At 47.2% G+C, this 23,015-nt stretch overlaps 1 protein-coding gene across 2 annotated transcripts in view; it reads left to right on the top strand.

Moving 5' to 3' along the window:
* The window catches only part of pag1 (phosphoprotein membrane anchor with glycosphingolipid microdomains 1), a 284,245-nt gene extending 261,506 nt beyond the window's left edge, over window positions 1-22,739 (top strand). For both annotated transcript variants that reach the window (XM_038809688.1, XM_038809687.1), the window contains one exon: window positions 22,701-22,739. In XM_038809688.1, the coding sequence (XP_038665616.1) occupies window positions 22,701-22,724 (24 nt within the window). In that variant the 3' untranslated portion in view covers window positions 22,725-22,739. The remainder of the gene's footprint in view (window positions 1-22,700) is intronic.
* Window positions 22,740-23,015: the final 276 nt, after the last annotated feature.

The raw sequence follows: 23,015 nt of genomic DNA, 5'->3' as shown, positions 1-23,015 counted from the left end.
AATATATTTTGAATCTTTTTTCCATTTAGATAATTCACCCTTCTATTTGTTTTGGGCAAAATGGATAACATCACCTTATCTATGTTAATCTCCATCTGGCAAATTTTGGCCCAATCTCCTAGCCTATAATATCCATATGTAAAATCTTTCTCTCCTGTTCTCTGCTGCCTGCTTTCCCACCTATTTTAGTATCATCCACAACTTTTGCTATGTTTCACTCTCCCTGCTTGCAGAACATTTATTTAGATTGTAAAGAGTTGAGGTCCGAAGACTGGTCCCTGTGGCACCCAACTAGTTGCAGTTCGCCAGGTAGAGGAGGACCCATTTATCCTGACGCTCTGATTCTGTCAGTCAGCCAGCCAGTCTTCAATCCAATCTCATACTCTACCCCAATCCCCTGTGATTTCACCTTCTGGATCAGCCTTTTATGTGGCACCTTGTCAAACGCCTTCTGGAGTTCTTGATATACCACATCCACAGGTTCCCCATGTGGTGATATGCATGCACACATAAATGTATATAGTTGTATAAAGTTGCATATCAGCACATGTAATCATAGTCATGACTTACAGCCAGCAGGAGGCGTCAGACATGCATCACATGACTGAAATGACCCACCAGTTGGTAGTGGGCCGTACAATAATATAGTCGCACTTCGTATAGCTCCCTAGGAATGCAAATAACTTTTGTATATAAATCTGTTAGTTATCTTTCCACATGTTTGACAATAAATCATCGTTCTCGTTGAACACATATACGTTCTGTGTGTATCTTTATCAACGGTGGAACCACAAAACACAACGCCCCATTATCCATCTTGCTGGTTACATCCTCAAAGAACTCCAGCAAATTTGTCAAGCATTACTTACCCGTCATAAAAACTGCTGACAATGGTGGATTGAGCTTTGTCTTTCTAAATGTTCAGTCATCACCTCTGTACTGATTGATTCCAGCAGCCTTCCCGCCACAGAGGTTAAGCTTAACCGGTTTATAGCTTCCTACTTTTTGCCTCTCTCCCTTTTTGAATAGGGATGTCATATTTGCTTGTTTCCAATCTACTGGGACCCTTCCAGAATCCAGGCAATTCTGAAATATCCGAACCAATGCATCCATTATCTCTGCTGCCACCTCCCTTAATACCCTAGAGTGCAGGCCATCTGGTACCAGAGACTTATTTGCCTTTAATCCCATTAGTTTAGTAAATACCATCTCCCTAATGGTGGTTATTGCACCAAGTTCCTCTGCATTAACTGTAGTTTTCGGAAATTTTTTATTATCTTCTACCATGAAGACAGAGGCAAAATATTGGTTCAGTGCTTCCGCCATCTGTGTTCCCCATTATTACCTCACCAGTATCATCCTCTCAAGGACCAACATTTACTTTAGCTATTCTCTTCCTCTTTATCTACTTGTAGAAGCTTTAGGTATCAGTGTTCATGTTTTCTGCTAGTTTCCATTCGTAGTTTATCTTGGCTCTTTTGATTTATTTTAACAGCTTTTTGCTAAACCTTAAAGTTCTCCCAATCCAGTTTACCACTAGCCTTTGCAGTATGGTATGCCCTAGTTTTTGCCTTTTAAAAAAAAAACAAAAAAAACCCCAAAAAAACCAACATAAGTGTACTTTACTTGAATGCTTGTAGTATTCGGAATAAAGTAAATGAGTTGATGGCGCAAATCATCATGAATGACTATGATTTAATGGCCATTACTGAAACATGGTTAAAGGATGGTCATGACTGGGAGTTAAATATCCGAGGGTATCAAACTATTCGGAAGGACAGAGTGGATGGTAAGGGAGGTGGTGTAGCTCTGTTATTTAAGGATGACATCCGGGCAATAGTAAGGGATGACATCGGTGCTATGGAGGATAAGGTTGAATCCATTTGGGTGGAAATCGGGAATAGTAAGGCGAAAAAGTCACTGATAGGAGTAGTCTATCGGCCACCAAATAGTAACATTATGGTGGGGCAGGCAATAAACAAAGAAATAACTGATGCATGTAGAAATGGTACAGCAGTTATCATGGGGGATTTTAATCTACATGTCAATTGGTTTAACCAGGTCGGTCAAGGCAACCTTGAGGAGGAGTTTATAGAATGTATCCGCGATAGTTTCCTAGAACAGTATGTAATGAAACCTACGAGGGAACAAGCGGTCCTAGATCTTGTCCTGTGTAATGAGACAGGATTGATTCATGATCTCATAGTTAGGGATCCTCTCGGAAGGAGCGATCACAATATGGTGGAATTTAAAATACAGATGGAGGGTGAGAAGGTAAAATCAAATACTAGTGTTTTGTGTTTAAACAAAGGAGATTACAATGGGATGAGAGAAGAACTAGCTAAGGTAGACTGGGAGCAAAGACTTCATGGTGGAACAGTGGAGAACCTTCCAAGCGATTTTTCACAGTGCTCAGCAAAGGTTTATACCAACAAAAAGGAAGGACGGTAGAAAGAGGGAAAATCGACCATGGATATCTAAGGAAATAAGGGAGAGTATCAAATTGAAGGAAAAAGCATACAAAGTGGCAAAGATTGGTGGGAGACTAGAGGACTGGGAAATCTTTAGGGGGCAACAGAAAGCTACTAAAAAAGCTATAAGGAAGAGTAAGATAGAGTATGAGAGTAAACTTGCTCAGAATATAAAAACAGACAGTAGAAGTTTTTACAAATATATAAAACAAAAAAGAGTGGCTAAGGTAAATATTGGTCCTTTAGAGGATGAGAAGGGAGTTTTAATAATGGGAGATGAGGAAATGGCTGAGGAACTGAACAGGTTTTTTGGGTCGGTCTTCACAGTGGAAGACACAAATAACATGCCAGCGACTGATAGAAATGAGGCTATGACAGGTGAGGACCTTGAGAGGATTGTTATCACTAAGGGGGTAGTGTTGGGCATGCTAATGGGGCTAAAGGTAGACAAGTCTCCTGGCCCTGACGGAATGCATCCCAGAGTGCTAAAATAGATGGCTAGGGAAATTGCAGATGCACTAGTGATGAATTACCAAAATTCACTAGATTCTGGGGTGGTCCCGGTGGATTGGAAATTAGCAAACGTGACACCACTGTTTAAAAAAAGTAGGTAGTGAGAGAGCGGGAAATTATAGGCCAGTGAGCTTAACTTCGGTAGTAGGGAAGATGCTGGAATCTATCATCAAGGAAGAAATAGCGAGGCATCTGGATAGAAATTGTCCCATTGGGCAGACGCAGCATGGGTTCATAAAGGGCAGGTCATGCCTAACTAATTTAGTGGAATTTTTTGAAGACATTACCAGTGCAGTAGATAACGGGGAGCCAATGGATGTGGTATATCTGGATTTCCAGAAAGCCTTTGACAAGGTGCCACACAAAAGGTTGCTGCATGAGATAAAGATGCATGGCATTAAGGGTAAAGTAGTAGCATGGATAGAGGATTGGTTAATTAATAGAAAGCAAAGAGTGGGGATTAATGGGTGCTTCTCTGGTTGGCAATCAGTAGCTAGTGGTGTCCCTCAGGGATCCGTGTTGGGACCACAATTATTCACAATTTACATTGATGATTTGGAGTTGGGGACCAAGGGCAATGTGTCCAAGTTTGCAGATGACACTAAGATGAGTGGTAAAGCAAAAAGTGCAGAGGATACTGGAAGTCTGAAGAGGGATTTGGATAGGTTAAGTGAATGGGCTAGGGTCTGGCAGATGGAATACAATGTTGACAAATGTGAGGTTATCCATTTTGGTAGGAATAACAGCAAACGGGATTATTATTTAAACAATAAAATATTAAAGCATGCTGCTGTGCAGAGAGACCTGGGTGTGCTAGTGCATGAGTCACAGAAGGTTGGTTTACAGGTGCAACTGGTGATTAAGAAGGCAAATGGAATTTTGTCTTTCATTGCTAGAGGGATGGAATTTAAGACTAGGGAGGTTATGCTGCAATTGTATAAGGTGTTAGTGAGGCCACACCTGGAGTATTGTGTTCAGTTTTGGTCTCCTTACTTGAGAAAGGACGTACTGGCACTGGAGGGTGTGCAGAGGAGATTCACTAGGTTAATCCCAGAGCTGAAGGGGTTGGATTACGAGGAGAGGTTGAGTAGACTGGGACTGTACTCGTTGGAATTTAGAAGGATGAAGGGGGATCTTATAGAAACATATAAAATTATGAAGGGAATAGATAGGATAGATGCGGGCAGGTTGTTTCCACTGGTGGGTAAAAGCAGAACTAGGGGGCATAGCCTCAAAATAAGGGGAAGTAGATTTAGGACTGAGTTTAGGAGGAACTTCTTCACCCAAAGGGTTGCGAATCTATAGAATTCCTTGCCCAGTGAAGCAGTTGAGGCTCCTTCATTAAATGTTTTTAAGGTAAAGATAGATAGTTTTTTGAAGAATAAAGGGATCAAGGGTTATGGTGTTTGGGCCAGAAAGTGGAGCTGAGTCCACAAAAGATCAGCCATGATCTCATTGAATGGTGGAGCAGGCTCGAGGGGCCAGATGGCCTACTCCTGCTCCTAGTTCTTTTGTCTTCTTTGACTTCTTTGTTTAGCCATAGAATGTTTTTCTCACTTTTACAATTCCTCTTCCTCTCAGGAATATATTTTGAGAGGTGTTTGATATCTCCCTGAACATCTGCCATTGTTCCTCAACTGTCCTACTCTCAATTATTCGTGCCCAGTGTACTTGGGCCAACTCTTTCCTCAGATCAGTATAATTAAAAACGCTAAATCTCTAGTATGGCACTCTGTCTTCTCCCACTCAATTTGAATTTGAATTCTGATCAATTCCATTGGGGAGGCCAGATGGAATTAAGGACCCATCTCGCTTTGTACTGTCAGCAAACTTCGATACACTGCTCTCAGTCTCTTGAGTCATTAATATGGATTCTAAATAGCTGAGCAAAACTTAATCGTTGTGGCACCCCACTTGTTACAGCCAACTTAAAAATGCAATTTATCTTTACTCTCTGCTTTCTGTCCATTAACCAATCCTCCATCCATGCTAATCCATGAGCCCTATCTTGCATCAGCTCACCAGCAGGAAATCTCTCAAGTGCGGCCTTGGCGGAGAGAATCTCCCCGAGACCAAAGGAAACGGCAAAGTACCATTGGATAGTGGGGTGATTCTTGGCTCTGTAGCTGCTGAGAATCAGCCCGCTGTACGCACCCAAAAGTGGACTTTAATATTTGTCAACTGAATCATGCCCATTGACTCTGTCTAATCATACTATGGTTTTCTAAGTGCTTTGTTAAGACTTCTCTAATCAATTTCAGCATTTTCCTGATGGTCCAGAAGCAATGTTGAGTTATTCGTACACTCAAAATGGTAATGCCTAGACAACAAAGTCACCATTCATCCTGTCCCTTAGTAGAACTTACAAGACAATGAAATAAACTGCGCACTATAGATCAAGTCGGTACTTGCTAAGCACAAATAGGTGCCTCGAAAAATATGCGCCTCAATATTAGTGCCATATAAAGGATTTCAAGTTGTTTCAATTTGAACATGTCTGTACATGATCAGGTCTGTATCATAATTATGTTTTTTAAACTCTCAAGTTTCGGTTAGCATTGGTAACATATTCAGCCAATTAGGCCAATTTTGTGTTTTTCTAAAAGGTGTGTCCTGTAATTGTAGTTCAAGTATGAATGCTGACAATAAATAATGCACAGTAAGGTGCCACATGGAGAGTTAGTGTGTCAATACTTTTAGCAGAGTCCTTTCTCCTGCTGACATTGAAACTTTATCTTTCAAGTGCAGGAAACTATAGATCAGTGAAAGAACAATGGCACATTGCTTGGAATTAGTAAATGATTTGTTATAAATCCATTTAAAAAGATGTTTGCTGGAGCAGAGGAAGTGCTAAGGAAATGGAACTGATCTAATGCTATACTTCTGTTAAGATAACTTGGTGCAAAACTTCCATATTCCATTAGCCTCTTCATCAACGGTACCTGTTGTACTGCAATATTTGTCAACCTCGGTTATTTGTCTTAATAAGAAAACATGGTACTTACTACATGAAAGTCAACAACTTTTGTATTCACTTTTAAAATCTCTTTTGTACTTTTTTAAATTGCAAGATGATATTTGCATACAATTGATTTTGCTGAAGACTATTAATAGATACATTTTGAATCATTTCTATTGTAAAATAATCCGTTTCTATTTTATTTTAAATGCTTAACCAATTCAGTAAATTTATTTAGTAAAATTAAATAGTTTTAACAAAGAGATGTTTTGTCAAACTTTATTTTTCAGCTGGGCCAGAAAAAAAGTCTGTTCTGCATCATTTTCATTGTGGTGATGCAAGTGATCTGACCTGTTTCAATGTGTTTTACAGCACGTTGAGCTTTTGGGAAACATAAACTGGAAGACAATTTTCATTAAAGCTTTAAATATGGGTATTACTCTTTATGCTGCAGCTCTTCAGCACAAAATCTACCAGTGAAACTTTCCAGGCTGCTCGCCATCTGGATTGTCTGATCCTGCCAAAAGTCATTGGCTTTTGGTTGGCCCACCACATCACCGCCACAGCACAGCCGGAAAATGCCAGCCTATACTTCAGTTAATTGAAATTCAGCCTGTTACCAATAGATTTAGGATTAATCATTTTGATTTTCTAAACTTGGGGAAGAAATTGCTGCCAAGTACTAACCCCACTTCCTCTACTATGTAAATATACAGCTGATATGCATTGGAACCTCGTTTTAGATCTGCTATCAGAAGTCTGATGATTTATTATCTTTAATATTTTGTTTGTCACATAACTGCAGTAATGGGATCATGCTATGATTCTTTAGTATTGAAATAATTTGACCAGTCTGATATTTTTATTTAATTCAAACCGGAATCAATTATGTCACATGGTAACTATTTCCTAATTTACTTAGTCTTTTCTCGTATTTCCGACTTTAGTGTCCTGCATTTGGTCCATTACCATGGTTTCTTGATGTTTAAATATGTGTCGGAATTGATGGATTGTGTGGAAATTGGTGAATAATTGGCAATGTTGTTAAATAAAGATAAATTTGTTTCAATTTATTTTGTTGTACAGATTAAGTCCTTTCAATCCTCATTTGATACCCTTAAAAGTGGTATTTTCACTGAAGTAACTGCAAAACATTTAATTGTGTTGAAAAGAAAGTAATGTAAGAACCTCTACCTGGTCTACAGATTCCTTTGTCTTTACTCTGGAAAATACTGACAGAATAACTTGGATGACGTTTCAACAAAGGTGATGGACCTTTATTAAACTACCAAGCAATAGTACATACGCATGATAATACCGGTTCCCTGTGAGCTGGAGTCCATCCTGGTGGTCAAACCCATGACAGCTCCTCCATGTGTGTCTTCTGAGCAATTGACCAAATTGTTCTAACCACTTCAGCAGAGAGCACGTTCTTTATACCTTAACTTGCTATGGCCCTGTGGCTTATAAGGGTAAAGCCTGATTTTGAAAACCCACTTCAAAGAAAGATCAAGTTTTTACAAGGTAATGAGACCTGGCAAAACAGATGTCTGGCCCACAGTGCAGCCTGCATCTACTGATACATGAACGGACTGCTTCTGGGGCAGGTTGGACCTGTACAAGGTGAACAGGTTACATCTCAACAGGACCAGGACTAGTATCCTCGAAGGGAGATTTGCGAGTGTTGTTGGGGAGGGTTTGCACAAGCTTGTCGGGGGAATTGGAACCTGAGGGATAGTTTAAAATGGAAGGAAATAACGCTGGCAACAGGAAGTATAAATGTAACAAGAAAATTTAGAAGGCAGGCAAAACTAATTTAAGCATCAACCAAGCTTAGAATGCAGAATCATGTAAAAAAGACAAAGTTAAGGGTGCTATACCTATATGCACACAGCATTCTTTTTTTATTATTCATTTACAGGATGTCGGCTTCGCTGGCTAGTCCAACATTTTTTGCCTATCCCTAATTTCCCTTTGGGAAGGTGGTTGTGAGCTGCAGTTTATGTGGTGTACGTACACCCATGGTGCTGTTAGGGAGGGAGTCCCAGGATTTTGACCCTGCGACAATGAAGGATCAACAATATATTTCCAAGTCAAGATATTAAGAAGTCTTGCAACACCAGGTTAAAGTCCAACTGGTATGTTTCAAATCACTAGCTTTCAGAGCACTGCTCCTTCCTCCTTCCTGAGGAAGGAGCAGTGCTCCAAAAGCTAGTGGTTTGAAACAAACTGTTGGACTTTAACCTGGGTTGTAAGACTTCTTACTGTGCTCACCCCAGTCCAACGCCGGCATCTCCACATCAAGTCAAGATAGTGAGTGACTTGGAGGGGGTGGGTTCTCATGTGTCTGCTGCCCTTGTCCTTCTATATGGTAGCATTTGTGGGTTTGGAAGGTGCTGACTAAGAGGCCTTTGTGAATTTTGGCAGTGCATCCTGGAGATGGTACACACTGCTGCCCCTGGTCATTTGTGGTGGAAGGAATTTGTGGTGGAGGGAATGAATGTTTGTGCAAGGGTGCCAATCAATTGGGGCGTTTTGTTCTAGATGGTGTCAAGTTTCTTGAGTGTTGTTAGAACTGCACTCATTCAGTTAAGTGGAAAGTATTCCATCACACTCCTGACTTGTGCCTTGTAGATGGTGGGCTGACTTTGTGGAGTGAGTTACTCCCTGCAGAATTCCTAGCCTCTGACCTGCTCTTGTAGCCCCAGTATATGGCTAGTCCAATTCAATTTCTGGTGAATGGTAACTCCCAGGATGTTTGGGATTCAGCGATGGTATTGCCATTGAATGTCGAGGATTGATGGATTCTCTCTTGATGGAAATGGTCATTGCCCGGCAGTTGAGTGGCATGAATGTTACTTGCCGCTTGTCAGCCCAATCCTGTAAATTGTCCAGGTCTTTCTGCATTTTGACATGTACTGACTCAATACCTCAGGAGTCGCAAATGGTGCTGAATATTGTGCAATCATCAGTGAACCTCCCCACTTCTGACTTTGTGATGTAAGGAAGGTCATTATGAAGTAGCTGAAGATGGTTGGGCCTCGGGCACTATCCTGAAGAACCGTCAACCAACACAGCCATTTTCCTGTGTGCCAGGTAAGAGAGAGAAAACACCTATTCGTCTTACATCAGTCCGAGGAAAATTCTGGGATCTGTGTTTAAGGATATGATAAATGGACACTTGGATAATAGTGATCTGATTGGGCATTCTCAACATGAATTTATGAATGGGAAATCATGTTTGACAAACCTGTTGGAGTATTTTGAGGATGTTGTCAACAGAATTTATAACGAGGAGTCTGTGGACCGGTGTGCTTGGATTTTCAGAAGACTTTCAATAAAGTCCTGCACAGGAATTTAGTTAACAAAATAAAAGCACATAGGATGGGAAGTAATATACCGGCATGGATTAAGGATTATTTAGCAGGCAGAAAAGAGAATGGGAATAAACGGGTCATTCTCATATTGGCAGGCTGTGACTAGTGCAGTAACGCAAGCATCAGTACTTGAGCCCCAACTGTTCACAATATATATCAGTTATTTGGATGGGGGTACCAAGTGTAATATTTCCAAATTTGCAGTTGTCATAAAGTTGGTGTGAATTGGATGTTATGTGGCAGATGCAAAGCAGCTTCATGGAGATTTGGGCAAAGTTAGTGAGTGCATAAGGGATGTACAAAGCGGTTCAAGATGGCAGATCACCACTTTGTCAAGGGTAATTAGGGATGGGCAATAAATGCTGGTCTAGCCAGCAATGCCCATATCCTATAAATGAGTTTTAAAACAGCATTTCTTAAATGGTAACAGATTAGTCAGTGTAGGCCTACAAAAGGATCAGGTTGTACTTGCCATTTAGTCACCGAATGCTAACATGCAGGTGCAGCAGGCAATTAGGAAGCCAAATGGTATGTTGGCCTTTATCGTAACAGGATTTGAATACAGGAGTAGTAAAGACCAACATCAACAGAATGTTGGTTAGACTAGATCTGGAGAACTGTGCACAGTTTTGGTTCCCTTATCTAAGGAAGGATATTATTGCCATAGAGGGAGTGCAACGAAGGTTCACCAGACCTGTTTCTGGGATGGCAGGATTGACTCATGAAAAGAGATTGGGGAAACTGGGCCTGTATTCTCTAAGGTTTTGAAGAATGAGAGTTGATATTATTGATACATACAAAATACTTAAAGAGGTAGACAGAATAGGTGCAGTGAAGATGTTTCCCCTGGTTGAGGAATACGATGTTTCCTTGGTTGGGGAATTTAGAACCAGGGCACACAAGGGGAATGACTGCAGACTGAGATGAGAATTTTCTTTAGTCAGAAGCTTATGAATCGTTGGAATTCTTTACCTCAGGGGGCTGTGTAAACTCAGTCATAGTGTATGTTTAAAGCAGAGATTGACAGATTTCAAAATATAAATGTCGCCAGAGGACTATAGGCTGCTCTCCCCTTTCGAGCTGGCTGGTGGTGATTTAATCTGAGGGTCACCACATCTCCGGTGAAGGCAATGTAGAGAAAGCAAGGCCTTCATGAATAACCTGAGCTGGCATGGGAATTGAACCCATGCTATTGGCATTGTTCCGCATCATGAACCAGCCATCCAGCCAACTGAGCTAACCAAGCCCAGATTTCTAAATACCAATGGCATAGATGAATATGGCAACAGTATGGGTAAAGGTATTGAAGTGGATTATCAACCATGATCACATTAAATGGCAGAGATGACCTACTCCCGCTCCTGTGTTCCTATAAAGCTCTCAGATGGCCTTGTTATGAATGTTTGGCTGATCTCCAATGCATTCAGCTCTCTCGAGGGCTGTTTCCAGATTGGAAAAGGAACTGTTAAGTTTTATTAACCATTTTTATTACCTTGTAGTAGCTTGATATTCATTTAGAGTAATTTTTCAGTGTTTGTTTAGACAGGATTAAAAGTTTCTTCGATGGGATTTTTACTGGGTGTGTTTAATTAATAGTTTTATGAGAAGTTTAGGAGAGTACATTTTTCCCAAAGGGAATGTTGAATGCCTGATTGTTTATTTTTGATTCACCACTCCACGCTAGGGAGTCCCCATAGTTCATGGCCGGGATTCTCCGAGCCCGCGACGGGTTGGAGAATCGGCGGGGCGCAGGAAATTCCTGCCGGGCCGCTCCGACGCCAGGCCGCCGATTCTCCAGTCGCCGGAGAATCGGTGCAAATAGCACCCGCACAGTCACGGCAGTCAGGGGCCGCTGAAATAGGTCCCTGCGGCGATTCTCCGAGGGTGACGTGCTAAACTCCCGCCGCATTCCGCCGGCGTGATTCAAACCTGGTACCACCCGGCGGGAGCTCGGAACCACAGCTGCTGTGGACATCCTGGTGGGTGGGTGTGGGGGGGGGGTGGGGGGGGGGGGGGGCGAGGGGATCTGACTCCGGGAGCGGGCCTCCACAGGCTCCAGGCCCGTGATGGGGGCTTCTGATCGGCGGGTGGCCGCAATCTGGAAGGAACCTACCTCCTTCCGCCCGGGTCCACTGTTAGGTCCCCGGCATGTTGCTCCACGCCGGCGCGGGGACAGTAACTCCTCCCTGCTCCAACAGGACCACCTTAACCCGTGGAGTTTTGCCCGCCCATGCAAACCCCAAGATCAAAGCATCAATTTTCCTGAGGACGGAGATCAGGAGGTACTGAAAAACAAATAAGAGCCTTAGGAGAACCATCATTTTCACCATCTGCACCTGCCCACCAGTGAAAACGGCAGTACATCCCCACCTCCTGAAACCCCTCTGTTCAATCAACCGTGCCAGATTCAATTTGTGCAGTTGTTCCTATCCCTGCGCCAACTGGATGCCCAATTATCTGAAGCTTGCCCCACCACCTTAAATGGCAGCTCACCCAAACTCCTCTCCTGCCCCCTGTCCTCGATCGGGAAGACCTCACCCATCCCCATGTTTAGCTTATATTCAGAAAACTGGACAAACTCCTCAAATACTCATCATTCCCCCCGATATCTCCCAATGGGTCCGAGGTATAAAGCAACAGGTCATCCATATATAGCGAGATCCTGTGCTCGACCCCTCTGCACAATCTTGTCATCTCTGCCCGTTCCACCTTTCCCTCTTTCCCTGTGTGCCCGGGTTGATATGAACTTCCCCCGAAACACTGCCTTGAGTGCCTCCCATAGCGTGGCGGCTGAGACCTCACCCGCATCATTCAATTTCATGTCCCCAAATGGCGGCCCTCACCTGCTCGCACACCTCCTCATCTGCTAACAGCCTTATTCCCATTCTCCACTGCAGGCACTGAGCCCCCCCCTGCCTCCCCCAACCCGGTCCACTTGCAAGTCCACACAGTGCAGTGCGTGGTCTGAAACCAAAGTAATTGATCCGTGAGTACACCCTATGCACAGGGGAGAAGTATGAGAATCACTTTGCCCTCGATTCCCAAACCTCCATGGATCCTTCACCCCCCCCCCCCCCCCCCGTGCTCCATGAACCCCTTCAGCTCCTCACTGCCGACACCCTCGTCCAGTCCACACCTGGGTTCAATGACCGTGTTATAATTATAATCTTTATTGTCACAAGTAGGCTTACATTAACACTGCAATTAGGTTACTGTGAAAAGCCCCTAGTCGCCACATTCCGGTGCCTGTTTGGGTACACAGAGGGAGAATTCAGAATATCCAAATTACCTAACAGCATGTCTTTCGGGACTTGTGGGAGGAAACCAGAGCACCGGAGGAAACCCATGCAGACACGGGGAGAATATGCAGACTCTGCACAGACAGTGACCCAAGCGGGAATCGAACCAGGGAACCTGGAGCTGTGAAGCAACAGTACTACCCACTGTACTACCGTCATGACCCCCTCCATGATCAACCGCTGTGAGCCCAGGTTGGGATCTTCGTCAGCATCCGCCTCATGAACTCCACAACATCCCAGTTTGGGGCATAAACATTCACCAAAATCACTGGCATCCCCTCCAGCTTCCAACTCACCATCATGATCCTCACTCCTGAATCTACCACAATATTCCCCACCTCAAATGCCACCCGTTTATCAGCACTGCCATCCCCCACGTCTTCATATCTAATCTTGAATGAAAGATTTGCCCTACCCATCCTTTCCGTAGCTTAGCCTGGATCCCCAATCTTCTAGTGTGTTTCTTACAAAGAGGTCATGTCCGCCTTTAAGCTCTTCAAGTACACAAACACATGCGACCATTTGACTGGCCCATTCAGTCCTCTCACATTCCATGTGACCAACCTGGTCAGGGATACTCCACCCCCTCCCCTGCCGATCAAACTTATCCTTCCTTGGGCCAGCCCCTTCCCCGTGTCACGCTACCCTCAGGCCCACCCTCTGATGTCTACCACCTACATTCTTGCTGCGCCAAAGCAACCACACATTTGTCACCAGCCCCCCCCCCCCCCCCATTCCCCCCTGAGCAAATCAACAATCCCATCCCCCTCTGCTACACAAACCACCTGCTCACTCCCCACTGGGCTCCCATTAGCTAGCATGTCCAGCTAGCCTAGCAGCCCCTGCCCATGGTGCCTAAACCTTCTACCCCCCCCCCCCACTGATTCCCCTCCCCCCCGCGCTCATGCACTTCCATATCAAAAACAACAATGAAATAAGAAAAAGGTACGCACATTCTCCACGATCCCCAAACAATCTGCCACAGAATCCAACAAAATATCTGAAAGAAGAGAGGTTCTCCCATAACCAACAATCAAAAGCCAGTGAAAAGGCGAAGAAAATCAACATCTCCTCACTGCTCCTCCATAGCTCAATGTCCTCCCTCTCCTGCCAGTCTATTGTCTCTTAAAATCTCCATCGCCTCCTCTGTTGTCCCAAAATAATGTTCTCGATCGTTGTGAGTCACCCTGAGGCAGGCCAGGTACAGCAACCCAAACTTCAACCCCTTCTTAAAGAGGGCAGCCTTCACTCGATTGAACCTGGCTCTCCTCTTCGGCAGTTCCGTGCCCAGGTCCTGGTTCACCCAGAGCTCATTGCCTTCCCAGGTGCACCTCTTCGTCTGCCTTGCCCACTACAATATCTTCACCGCACCACCATTGCCCTCGGCAGCTCGTTCGCCTGCGGCGTCCTCATCAGTGCCCTCTGTGCCCGGTCAATCTCCAAAATCCAAGCTAGATATTTTGCCATGGAGAATGAAGAAAGCTAGAATATAGGAAGTCCCTGGAAATCTCCCAACTCTACGCACCCGACCCAGGGACAAAATATTTGTCTTAAAATCCAAGTACTTCAAGGGACCTGAAACTGCTCACCCAACGAGGGTCTGAGCTAGATCATGCCAGGGCAGCAGGTTGGGTTAATCTCAAACGGCTTGGCACCTGACGCAAAACCCGTTTGGTGCAATGGATAACATGGTGGGAAAACTGCGCCCATAGTCTTGAAACAGCTTCACACCACTGCTAATCCTGTTTTGTGAATGTCAATGTACAAAATGACTCCAAAGTGGAATCCCAAATGCTTTTCATTCCAATTTGGTTAGAGCCTGGTCTTCAGATTCATACGACAATACCAAAAGGCTTTCCACCGATGCTACAATTACAATATAATCCACCCTCCAGTACAACAAGCAAATTGTGAATTGTAACAATGGTTATCTGAGAATATGTTGTGCATAAAGGAAAAGTATCGATCTGTTTTATTGTGTCAGTAAAGCAGCTATTTGGGTATTAGCAGTATTAGAAGCTTCAAGCTGCATTCCTGAATTTTGGCTGGCATTTAAATGAAATTTCAACGCAAGCTGCTCTTATCTGACAGTAATTTTAAAAACTGGTTTAATTTAGGAATGGGATATGGAAGAAATCTTGGTTGTGTTCATTGGCTGCCTGGCTTTAACACAAGGTTGATCAAAAAGAGGCATGAATCCAGCTTTCTCCAAAAACAACTATCTGTGACAATATCAACAATTCAATACCAAGCACGTTTTGATGGCTAAAATACTCGTGGGAGCCAGTGATAGTGATGTGGACAACACAGTTCTGAATAATCTGATGTTTTAAAGATTGGGAGGCTAATCAGGAGAGAATTGAGGATGAATCTTACTACGGGTATGTATTCCTTGCACACTGCCCACGTTCCCACCCCACCCCCTCCCCTGTGGCTGAAAAGTCGGTCAACACCACCGCGACTTTAAATATGACTGCCTCACAGTGGCCTTAATGAGGTCAGAATGGGACTTCCGCCATCCAGGGCCCGGAAATCCTGCACTTGAGCTGCCAGCCAACCTGATTGGCAACGCCACAACACAGTAACCGTCATTGCTGGGACTTCAAGGAATCCTGAGAAGAACGGAAAAGAAGGATATTGGACATCGGGTAAGTATAACCATTTTGGTCAGTGACACTTTTGTGACGCCAAACGGGGAGGAATTGCGTTGTAGAAACTGCGGTAGTTTAGTGACCATCAATTGGCCATTTTGAGGGTAGCAATGGCCTGAGGGTAGGCAGGCTGCTTGATGCTTTACCTGTGGAGGGGAAGTTTCACAATGGGCAGGAAGGCAGTGAGCTGGCCACCCACTATATTTTACGGTGCCCCTCCCCACCCCCCTTCAAAAACACCAACAGCCGGTCATAAAATGCACCCCTTGGAGTCTGCGGGACATCTGTGATGGTGTCATAGACAACTGGCGGGACATCTATGAAGATTTCTGTAGCGGGTAGGCTGTGATGGTGGCAGAAATGGCAAGTTTTCAGAATGGACTTTGTCATGGAGAGGTTAGAGTTACGTCAACCACATTATCTCATAAGTAATGAGGAAACCCTTACAATTGAGAGATTTGGTATAAAAATCATGGACGGGATCTGGGGGTGGGGGGGGCTTCGCAGGTACAACGGGGGTGATTTTCCAATATGGAGCCCAAGTGTTTGTGCCATCATGTACGCCGTTGCATTTCAGGACTGCACGAACCGGGGCCGGGTACAACCGATTCTGGCCCCCATAGGGGGCCAGCACAGCGCTGGAGCGGTTCACGCTGCTCCAGCCTCCTTTCACGGCACCAAATGGGCGCCGCACCAACCCACGCATGCGCAGTTGGGCCGCACCAACCTGCACATGCGCGGGGGACTTCTTCAGCGTGCCGGCCCCGACCAACATGGCGTCGGTGTTCAGGGGCTGGCCGCGCCAGAAGGTAGGCCCGTGGGGGAGAAGCAGGCCCACCGATCGGTGGGCCCCAATCGTGGGCCAGACCCCATCGGAGGCCCCACCCCCACCCCCCCCTGCCGGTGAAGGAGCCCCCCTCCCCCCGCTACAGGCCACCCCCCCGACTGTTCTCGCAGAGTTCCCGCTGGCAGCAACCACGGGTGAACGCCACCGGCGGGACTCTGTCGTATCGGCACGGCCGCTCGGCTCATCCGGGCCGGAGAATCGGCGGCCACGCCGATTCCAGCGGCCCGCAGCTGGCGCTGTCACAAACGTGCCGGCACCAATTCTTCACACCTTGGAGAATCGTGCACCGGCGTTGTGACGTTGTGGCGCGGTTATGTCGATTCTCCGGCCCGGCACGGGGCTTGGAGAATCGCCTCCAACATCTCTAGTTTGGTGGGGAGAGTGAAAGCTGATCTGGCAAGGTGGGATGGTCTCCCTCTGTCACTGGTGGGTCGGGTACAGGCGGTTAAAATTAATGTGTTGCCGCGATTTCTACAGATCTTCCTGCCAAAGGCTTTTTTCAGAGAGATTGAGGGAAGGATTATTTTGTTCATATGTGGAGGGAAGGTGGCCAGATTGAGAAAGGTGCTGCTATAGAGGGGAAGGCAGGCAGGGGATTTGGGTCTTCCAAAGCTGATGCACTACTACTGGGCGGCGAATGTGGAAAAGGTGTGGAGCTGGGTCAGAGGGGTTGATTCCCAGTGTGTCAGAATGGAGGAGAGTTTGTGCAGGGGGTCGGGACTGAAAGCACTAGCAACAGCGCCGCTCCCGATAGCCCTGGGGAAGTACTCCGGGAGTCCGGTTGATGGAACCATCAATTCAGCGATGATGGGCGTTGAACTCCAGATGACTACAGGCTGGCTCTAAGGCACTGATCTTTATACGTCAGTCCCAGGGGGATGAATCCTGAGTGGAGCCAAGGGAGGAGCCCAGTACAAACTCTCGCGTACTCCCAGAGTGACTCCCCCTGGTGGTCGGATAGTGCAACTGCACTTACAATGGTGGATAGTGAACATATATACACAAAGTTATATTGGCAACTATATACAGCATTGATCTTACAACGGGTAGATAACGAACATGGAGTGATATTGGTAACTATATATAGTGTGAATCACATTCACCACATTCACCCCCTGTTAAAAAAATCAAGTCCAGCGGGGGTGATGGCTCAAAGAGTCAGTCTGTCCGGTGGACGAATTGTCCGTTTTGATCTGCGGAGCACCGGTGTTGCAGCCTCTTGCGGTGGCTGGGCGGGCGCGAGGTCTGGGGTACGGTTGCCGGCTCCGGGCGAGTCTTGTCCGAGCCTCCTACACCTCCTGGCCGAATGGAGACAGGGGGCGCGAGGGGCGGGCTGGTGCTGGTGATCGGGACTGGTGGGGAGAGCTCGCAGAAACGGGGGCGCAAGGGGGCGGCCGCTTAGGGAACGGGGAAAGGGGTTCCTCGGTGGGGGTAGATGGGGGGCTGGATCCAGCGGGTGCCAGGTCCCGGAGGGATACTGTGTCCTAGCAACCGTCCGGGAACTCAACAAATGCGTACTGTGGGTTGGAATGAAGCAGGCGCACCTTTTCAACAATGGGGTCGGTTTTGTGCGCCCTGACGTGCTTCCTTAGGAGAACCGGGTCTGGCGTCCTCAGCCACGCCAGAAGTGAGACCCCTGTGGTAGTGCCCCTGGAAAAATTCAAGAGCCGCTCGTGGGGGGTTTGGTTGGTAGCTGTACACAGGAGGGATCTAATTGCGTGGAGCGCGTCAGGGAGGACTTCCTACCATTGGGAAACTTGGAGCTTTCTGTACCTAAGGGTCAGTAGGACGGTCTTCCAGACCGTCGCGTTCTCCCTCTCCACCTGTCCGTTCCCCCTGGGGTTGTAACTGGTAGTCCTGCTCGAGGCGATGCCCTTGTCGAGCAGGTACTGACGCAGCTCATCACTCATAAAGGACGCACCCCGGTCACTGTGCACGTAGCTGGGGAAACCGAACAGGGTGAAGACACTATGCAGGGCCCTAATGACTGTGTGGGAGGTCATATCGGGGCATGGGATGGCGAAGGGGAATCGGGAGAACTCGTCAATAATGTTAAGGAAGTAAATGGTTTTGTTAGTGGAGGGGAGTGGCCCTTTGAAATCGATTGCAAGGCGTTCAAAGGGTCTAGAAGCCTTGACCAGGTGGGCCCTGTCTGGTCTATAGAAGTGCGGTTTGCACTCCGCACAGATCGGGCAGTCCCTGGTGACCGCTTTTACCTCCTCGTTGAAGAAAGGCAGGTTTCGGGCTCTGATGTAGTGGACGAGCTGGGTGACCCCTGGGTGGCAGAGGTCATCTCTTTTAGGCGGCTGATTTGCGCGCTGGCGCATGTCCCGCGGGATAGGGCATCCGAGGGCTCGTTGAGCTTCCCCACTCGATATTTGATATCGTAATTGTAGGTGGAGAGTTCAATCCTCCACTGAAGAATTTTGTCTTTTTTTATTTTGCCCCTTTGCGAGTTGTCGAACATGAAGGCGACCGACCGTTGGTCGGTAATGAGGGTGAACCACTACCTGCGAGGTAGTGCCTCCAGTGTCGGACAGCCTCCACGATGGCTTGTGCTTCCTTCTCGACTGAGGAGTGGGAGTTCTGAAGCGGATAGGGGACGGGAGAAAAATGCAACGGGCCGTCCTGCTTGGTTTAAAGCGGCTGCTAGCGCTACCTCTGAGGCGTCGCTCTCAACCTGAAAGGGAGTGGATTCATCCACCGCCCGCATGGCTGCTTTGGCGATGTCGTCCTTGATGCAGCTGAAGGCCTGGCGCGCCTCAGCAGACAGGGGAAATAGTGTGGACTTGAAGAGTGGGCGGGCTTTGTCCGCATATTGGGGAACCCACTGGGTGTAGTACGAAAAGAGCCCCAAGCACCGTTTCAGGGCCTTGGGGCCATGGGGGAGGGGGAGTTCTAAGAGGTCCGGGTCTGGGCCCAGGACTCCGTTCTCCACGACGTAGCCGAGGATGGCTAGTCTGTTTGTGCGGAACAAGCATTTCTCCTTGTTATATGTAAGGTTTAATTTTTGGGCCATCTGGAGAAAATGGTGGAGGTTGGCGTCGTGGTCCTGCTGGTCATGGCCGCAGATGGTAACATTATCCAGATACGGAAACGTGGCCCGCAGCCCGTACTGGTCTACCATTCGGTCCATTGCTCGTTGGAACACCAAAACCCCGTTAATGACGCCGAAGGGAACCCGGAGGAAATGGACGAGGCGGCCATCGGCCTCGAATGCCGTGTAGTTGTGGTCCTCTGGGCGGATTGGGAGCTGGTGGTATGCAGACTTCAGATCCACCGTGGAAAATACCCAATATTGGGCGATCTGGTTTACCATGTCTGCGATTCTGGGGAGGGGATACGCGTCTAGGAGCGTAAAGCGATTGATGGTCTGGCTATAATCGACGACCATGCGGAATTTTTCCCCGCTCTTGACGACCACCACCTGAGCTCTCCAGGGACTATTACTGGCCTCTATGATCCCCTCACTGAGCAGCCTTCGGACCTCCGTTCTGATAAATACCCTATCCTGCAGGCTGTACCGCCTGCTGCGGGTGGCTACTGGTTTGCAATCCGGGGTGAGGTTGGCGAAGAGAGGGGGGGGGGGCGATGCGCAGCATGGCGAGGCTGCAGATAGTGAGTGGGGGCAGGGGCCCGCCGAAGCTGAGGGTGAGACTCTTGAGATTACATTGGAAATCCAAGCCTAAGAGGAGTGGCGCGCAGAGGTCGGGCAAGACATACAGTTTCAATTTGTAATAGCTAGCGCCTCGAATCGTTAGCGTTGCTGTAGTGCGGCCTTGGATTTGAATGGAATGGGAGCCCAAAGCGAGGGCGATAGTTTGGTTGACGGGATAAATAGGGAGGGAACAGCGTCTTACCAGCTCTGGGAGTATGAAGCTCTCTGTGCTCCCGGAGTCGAAGAGGCACGACGTGTTGTACCCGTTGATCTGGACCTCCGTCATCGAATTTCTCAGATGCTTGGGGCGAGATTGGTCGAGGGTGACCACGTTGAGTTGCGGACCGTGTGGTGGGTGCCCGGGGGAGTCGAATTCTTCCGATCGGGCGTCCTATCGAGTAGATGCCGCTGTGTTCTGGCGAGCTTGATGCAGGAACATTGCGCTGAGTTGCGGGCCATGTGGTGACTGCCCGGGGAAATCGTACTCCTCCGATGAGCTGTTTGAGTCTGGGGATGCAGCTATGGCCCGTGGATTGCACGTGGAGGGTGGTGATGAAGATGGCATCCAAGATGGCGGCCCCCATGGATCGCACGTGGCGGGAGGGGGCGGAGCCTGAGCGTAGGCCGCAGCGTTTCGGGCCCCGCGGGCCTGCTGGTGCTGGGGGCGATGTTTTTGGACTGTTGGGGTGTTGAGGGTTGGGGCCCTTCTGCCGAGGCACACTCTAGCATAGTGGCCTTTCTTCCTGCAGCTGTTGCAGGTCGCGGATCGGGCTGAGCAGTGCTGCCGTGGGTGCTGGCTTTGTCCACAGAAGTGGCAGGCTGGAGCAGTTGAATAACTGGCTTGGGCAGCTAAATAGTGGCAGGCTGGAGCAGTTGAATAACTGGTTTGGGGAGCTGAATAGTGGCAGTCTGGAGCAGTTGAATAACTGGTTTGGCGAGCTGAGTAGCTGGCTGGGGGAGCTGAGTAATTATCTGGAGCAGCTGGATAGCTTGAGTAGTTGACTGCGACAGTAGGGCGACCGGCTGTGGAGCGCGATAGCTGGGGGGCCTTGCGGCACAGGCTTGGGGGGTCCTCAGGTCGGGGGCCCATGCGGGGTTAGCGGGGTCCGCGGGAAACGAGTTGAGGCTGCGGAAGGAAACTTCCATTGTGATAGCAGCCTCTACGGTAGTCTCTAAGCTCTGGGGCCCATTTTCTAATAGCCTCTGGTGTACATAGTTAGATTGAAGGCCCGCTACAAAAACGTTCCGCACAGCAAGCTCCCTATGTTCGGCCGCGGTTACAGCCTGGTAATTGCAGTCATTTGAGAGATTGTTCAACTCGCGTGCAAATTCAGCTAGAGTTTCAGTAGGCCGTTGTCGGCGAGTCATGAACACATGGCGGGCAAAGACCTCGTTCATGGGCCTAATATACATTTTGTCCAAAATTGTTTTGATACATTTTGATCTTACAACGGGTAGATAACGAACATATATACATGGAGTGATATTGGCAACTATATATAGTGTGAATCACATTCACCACACCGGTAATAATAGCTTCATTGAGAATCTGGAGGCAGTTTTGCCAATACTTCGGGTTGGGGGCAGGGTCAAGGGAAATGCCACTTCGGGGGAACCACAGATTTGAGCCAGGGAGGTGAGATGGAAATTTTCAGAAATGGGAGGAAAAGGGGATTAAGACGCTAAAAGATTTGTTTCTTGGGGGTCGGTTTGCAGGACTGAAGGAGCTGGAAGCGAAGTATGGGCTGGGGCGGGGGGGGGAAGTGTTTAGATACATGCAGGTTCGAGATTTTGCCAGGAAGGAGATACAGAGCTTCCCGGTGGAACTGGCCTCCACATTGCTGGAAGAGGTGCTGACGACAGGGGGACTGCAGAAGTGGGTAGTGTCAGCGGTTTATGGAGCTATTTTGGAAGTGCGAGTGCCATTTTTGGGAAATGTGTTTCATGCAGTATAAAAGCTGCTTTGTTCCCATTTCAGAAAAGCATCCTCCATGCAACTGGAATGATCCTTCCTCAGTATCCTCATGCATTCCTGTCGCTGCTGATTCGGAGACACAAAGATCTGGGGGAGGCTTATGACTCAAACAAAAGCATCATTTTTGAACGCCTACTAAAAATCCCAGGCTTTTAGAACATGTTTGCAAGTGGGCTTAATTTTACTCTGCGATCACAGGAGTTGACGTGCCTGACAATATCAGGTTGGAATCTCAACTCAAAGGCTGGAATTTTTCCCTCCTGTTCGTGTTGGATGGGTTTAATTGTCAGGCCTGTACATCAGACTCAGCCCCACATCAAAAAATCCATCCAAGGCAACGTGATACCAGAAAGGCTTGAAGCATGTCTCAGGCGAGCAGTACTCCCAGGGGGGCTCAGAGGTGAAGGCATTGCTCACGGGGGGAGAGGGTAGTTGTGCCTGTATAATGCCAGGGTAGTGCATAGGTTGTGCCAGCCTGATGCCTGGGGTGCAAGCTTGATGCCTGGGCAGTGGCAGGGTGATGTCAGGTTGCGCACTTGGATGAAGATTGTTTCCTGCTTTGCTAGCTGTGCACAGGGGCGGCCTTTAAAAATGACAGATGGTTCATCAAGTGACTGATCCGATGGCAGTGTGGGCAAATCAGAGGCCGCCCACCAGCGATATACATCGTAGAACCAGTGACTTCAAGTTTCTTTTTTTCTCAGTTCCACACCATATGGCAGTGAAAGCAGCCATTTCTGTAAATGGTTTCAACGCCACTTTTCCCGCCCGACATTGGCCTTTGCCAGTATCAGGGAAAATCCCAACTAAGGTTGAACGATGTCAGTCTAGTCCAGCCTGAGAAAGTGGCAATGGCGTTAGTGGTGAGGTTAAAAGTTTTGTGGAGGGATCCATGTCTTAAGTTTTCTCATTCTGTTCTTCCTCCTATATTCCCAATCCCGTTTCTGCAGGGCCCACTCCTGAAATGGCACTGAGTTTATAAAGAGAAGCCATTCAGAATGATAGGTGTGATTGGCTCTAATTCAGCGACAAGGTGAAGAAAGCAACACCAGGTGAAGTCGGGAATTGCTTCCATACAATACAAAATGAATATATCTTCCAAGTATTGTATCCCAATTAACATTCAGGAAACACATTTAAATGTTGAAAAGAACAGTAAAAAGCAAAATTATAACTGAAATTAAAACAAGCTTTGTCTTTCTGATTTTGCTGATTTCAGTCCAGTCTGGTGATTATGCAACATTGCTTGTTTTGAAGATAAAACT

This window comes from Scyliorhinus canicula, chromosome 10, assembly GCF_902713615.1.
Source record: "Scyliorhinus canicula chromosome 10, sScyCan1.1, whole genome shotgun sequence".
NCBI lineage: Eukaryota > Metazoa > Chordata > Chondrichthyes > Carcharhiniformes > Scyliorhinidae > Scyliorhinus > Scyliorhinus canicula.
Note: the sequence above shows the minus strand (reverse complement) of the source record. Positions and strands in the feature narration are given on the sequence as shown.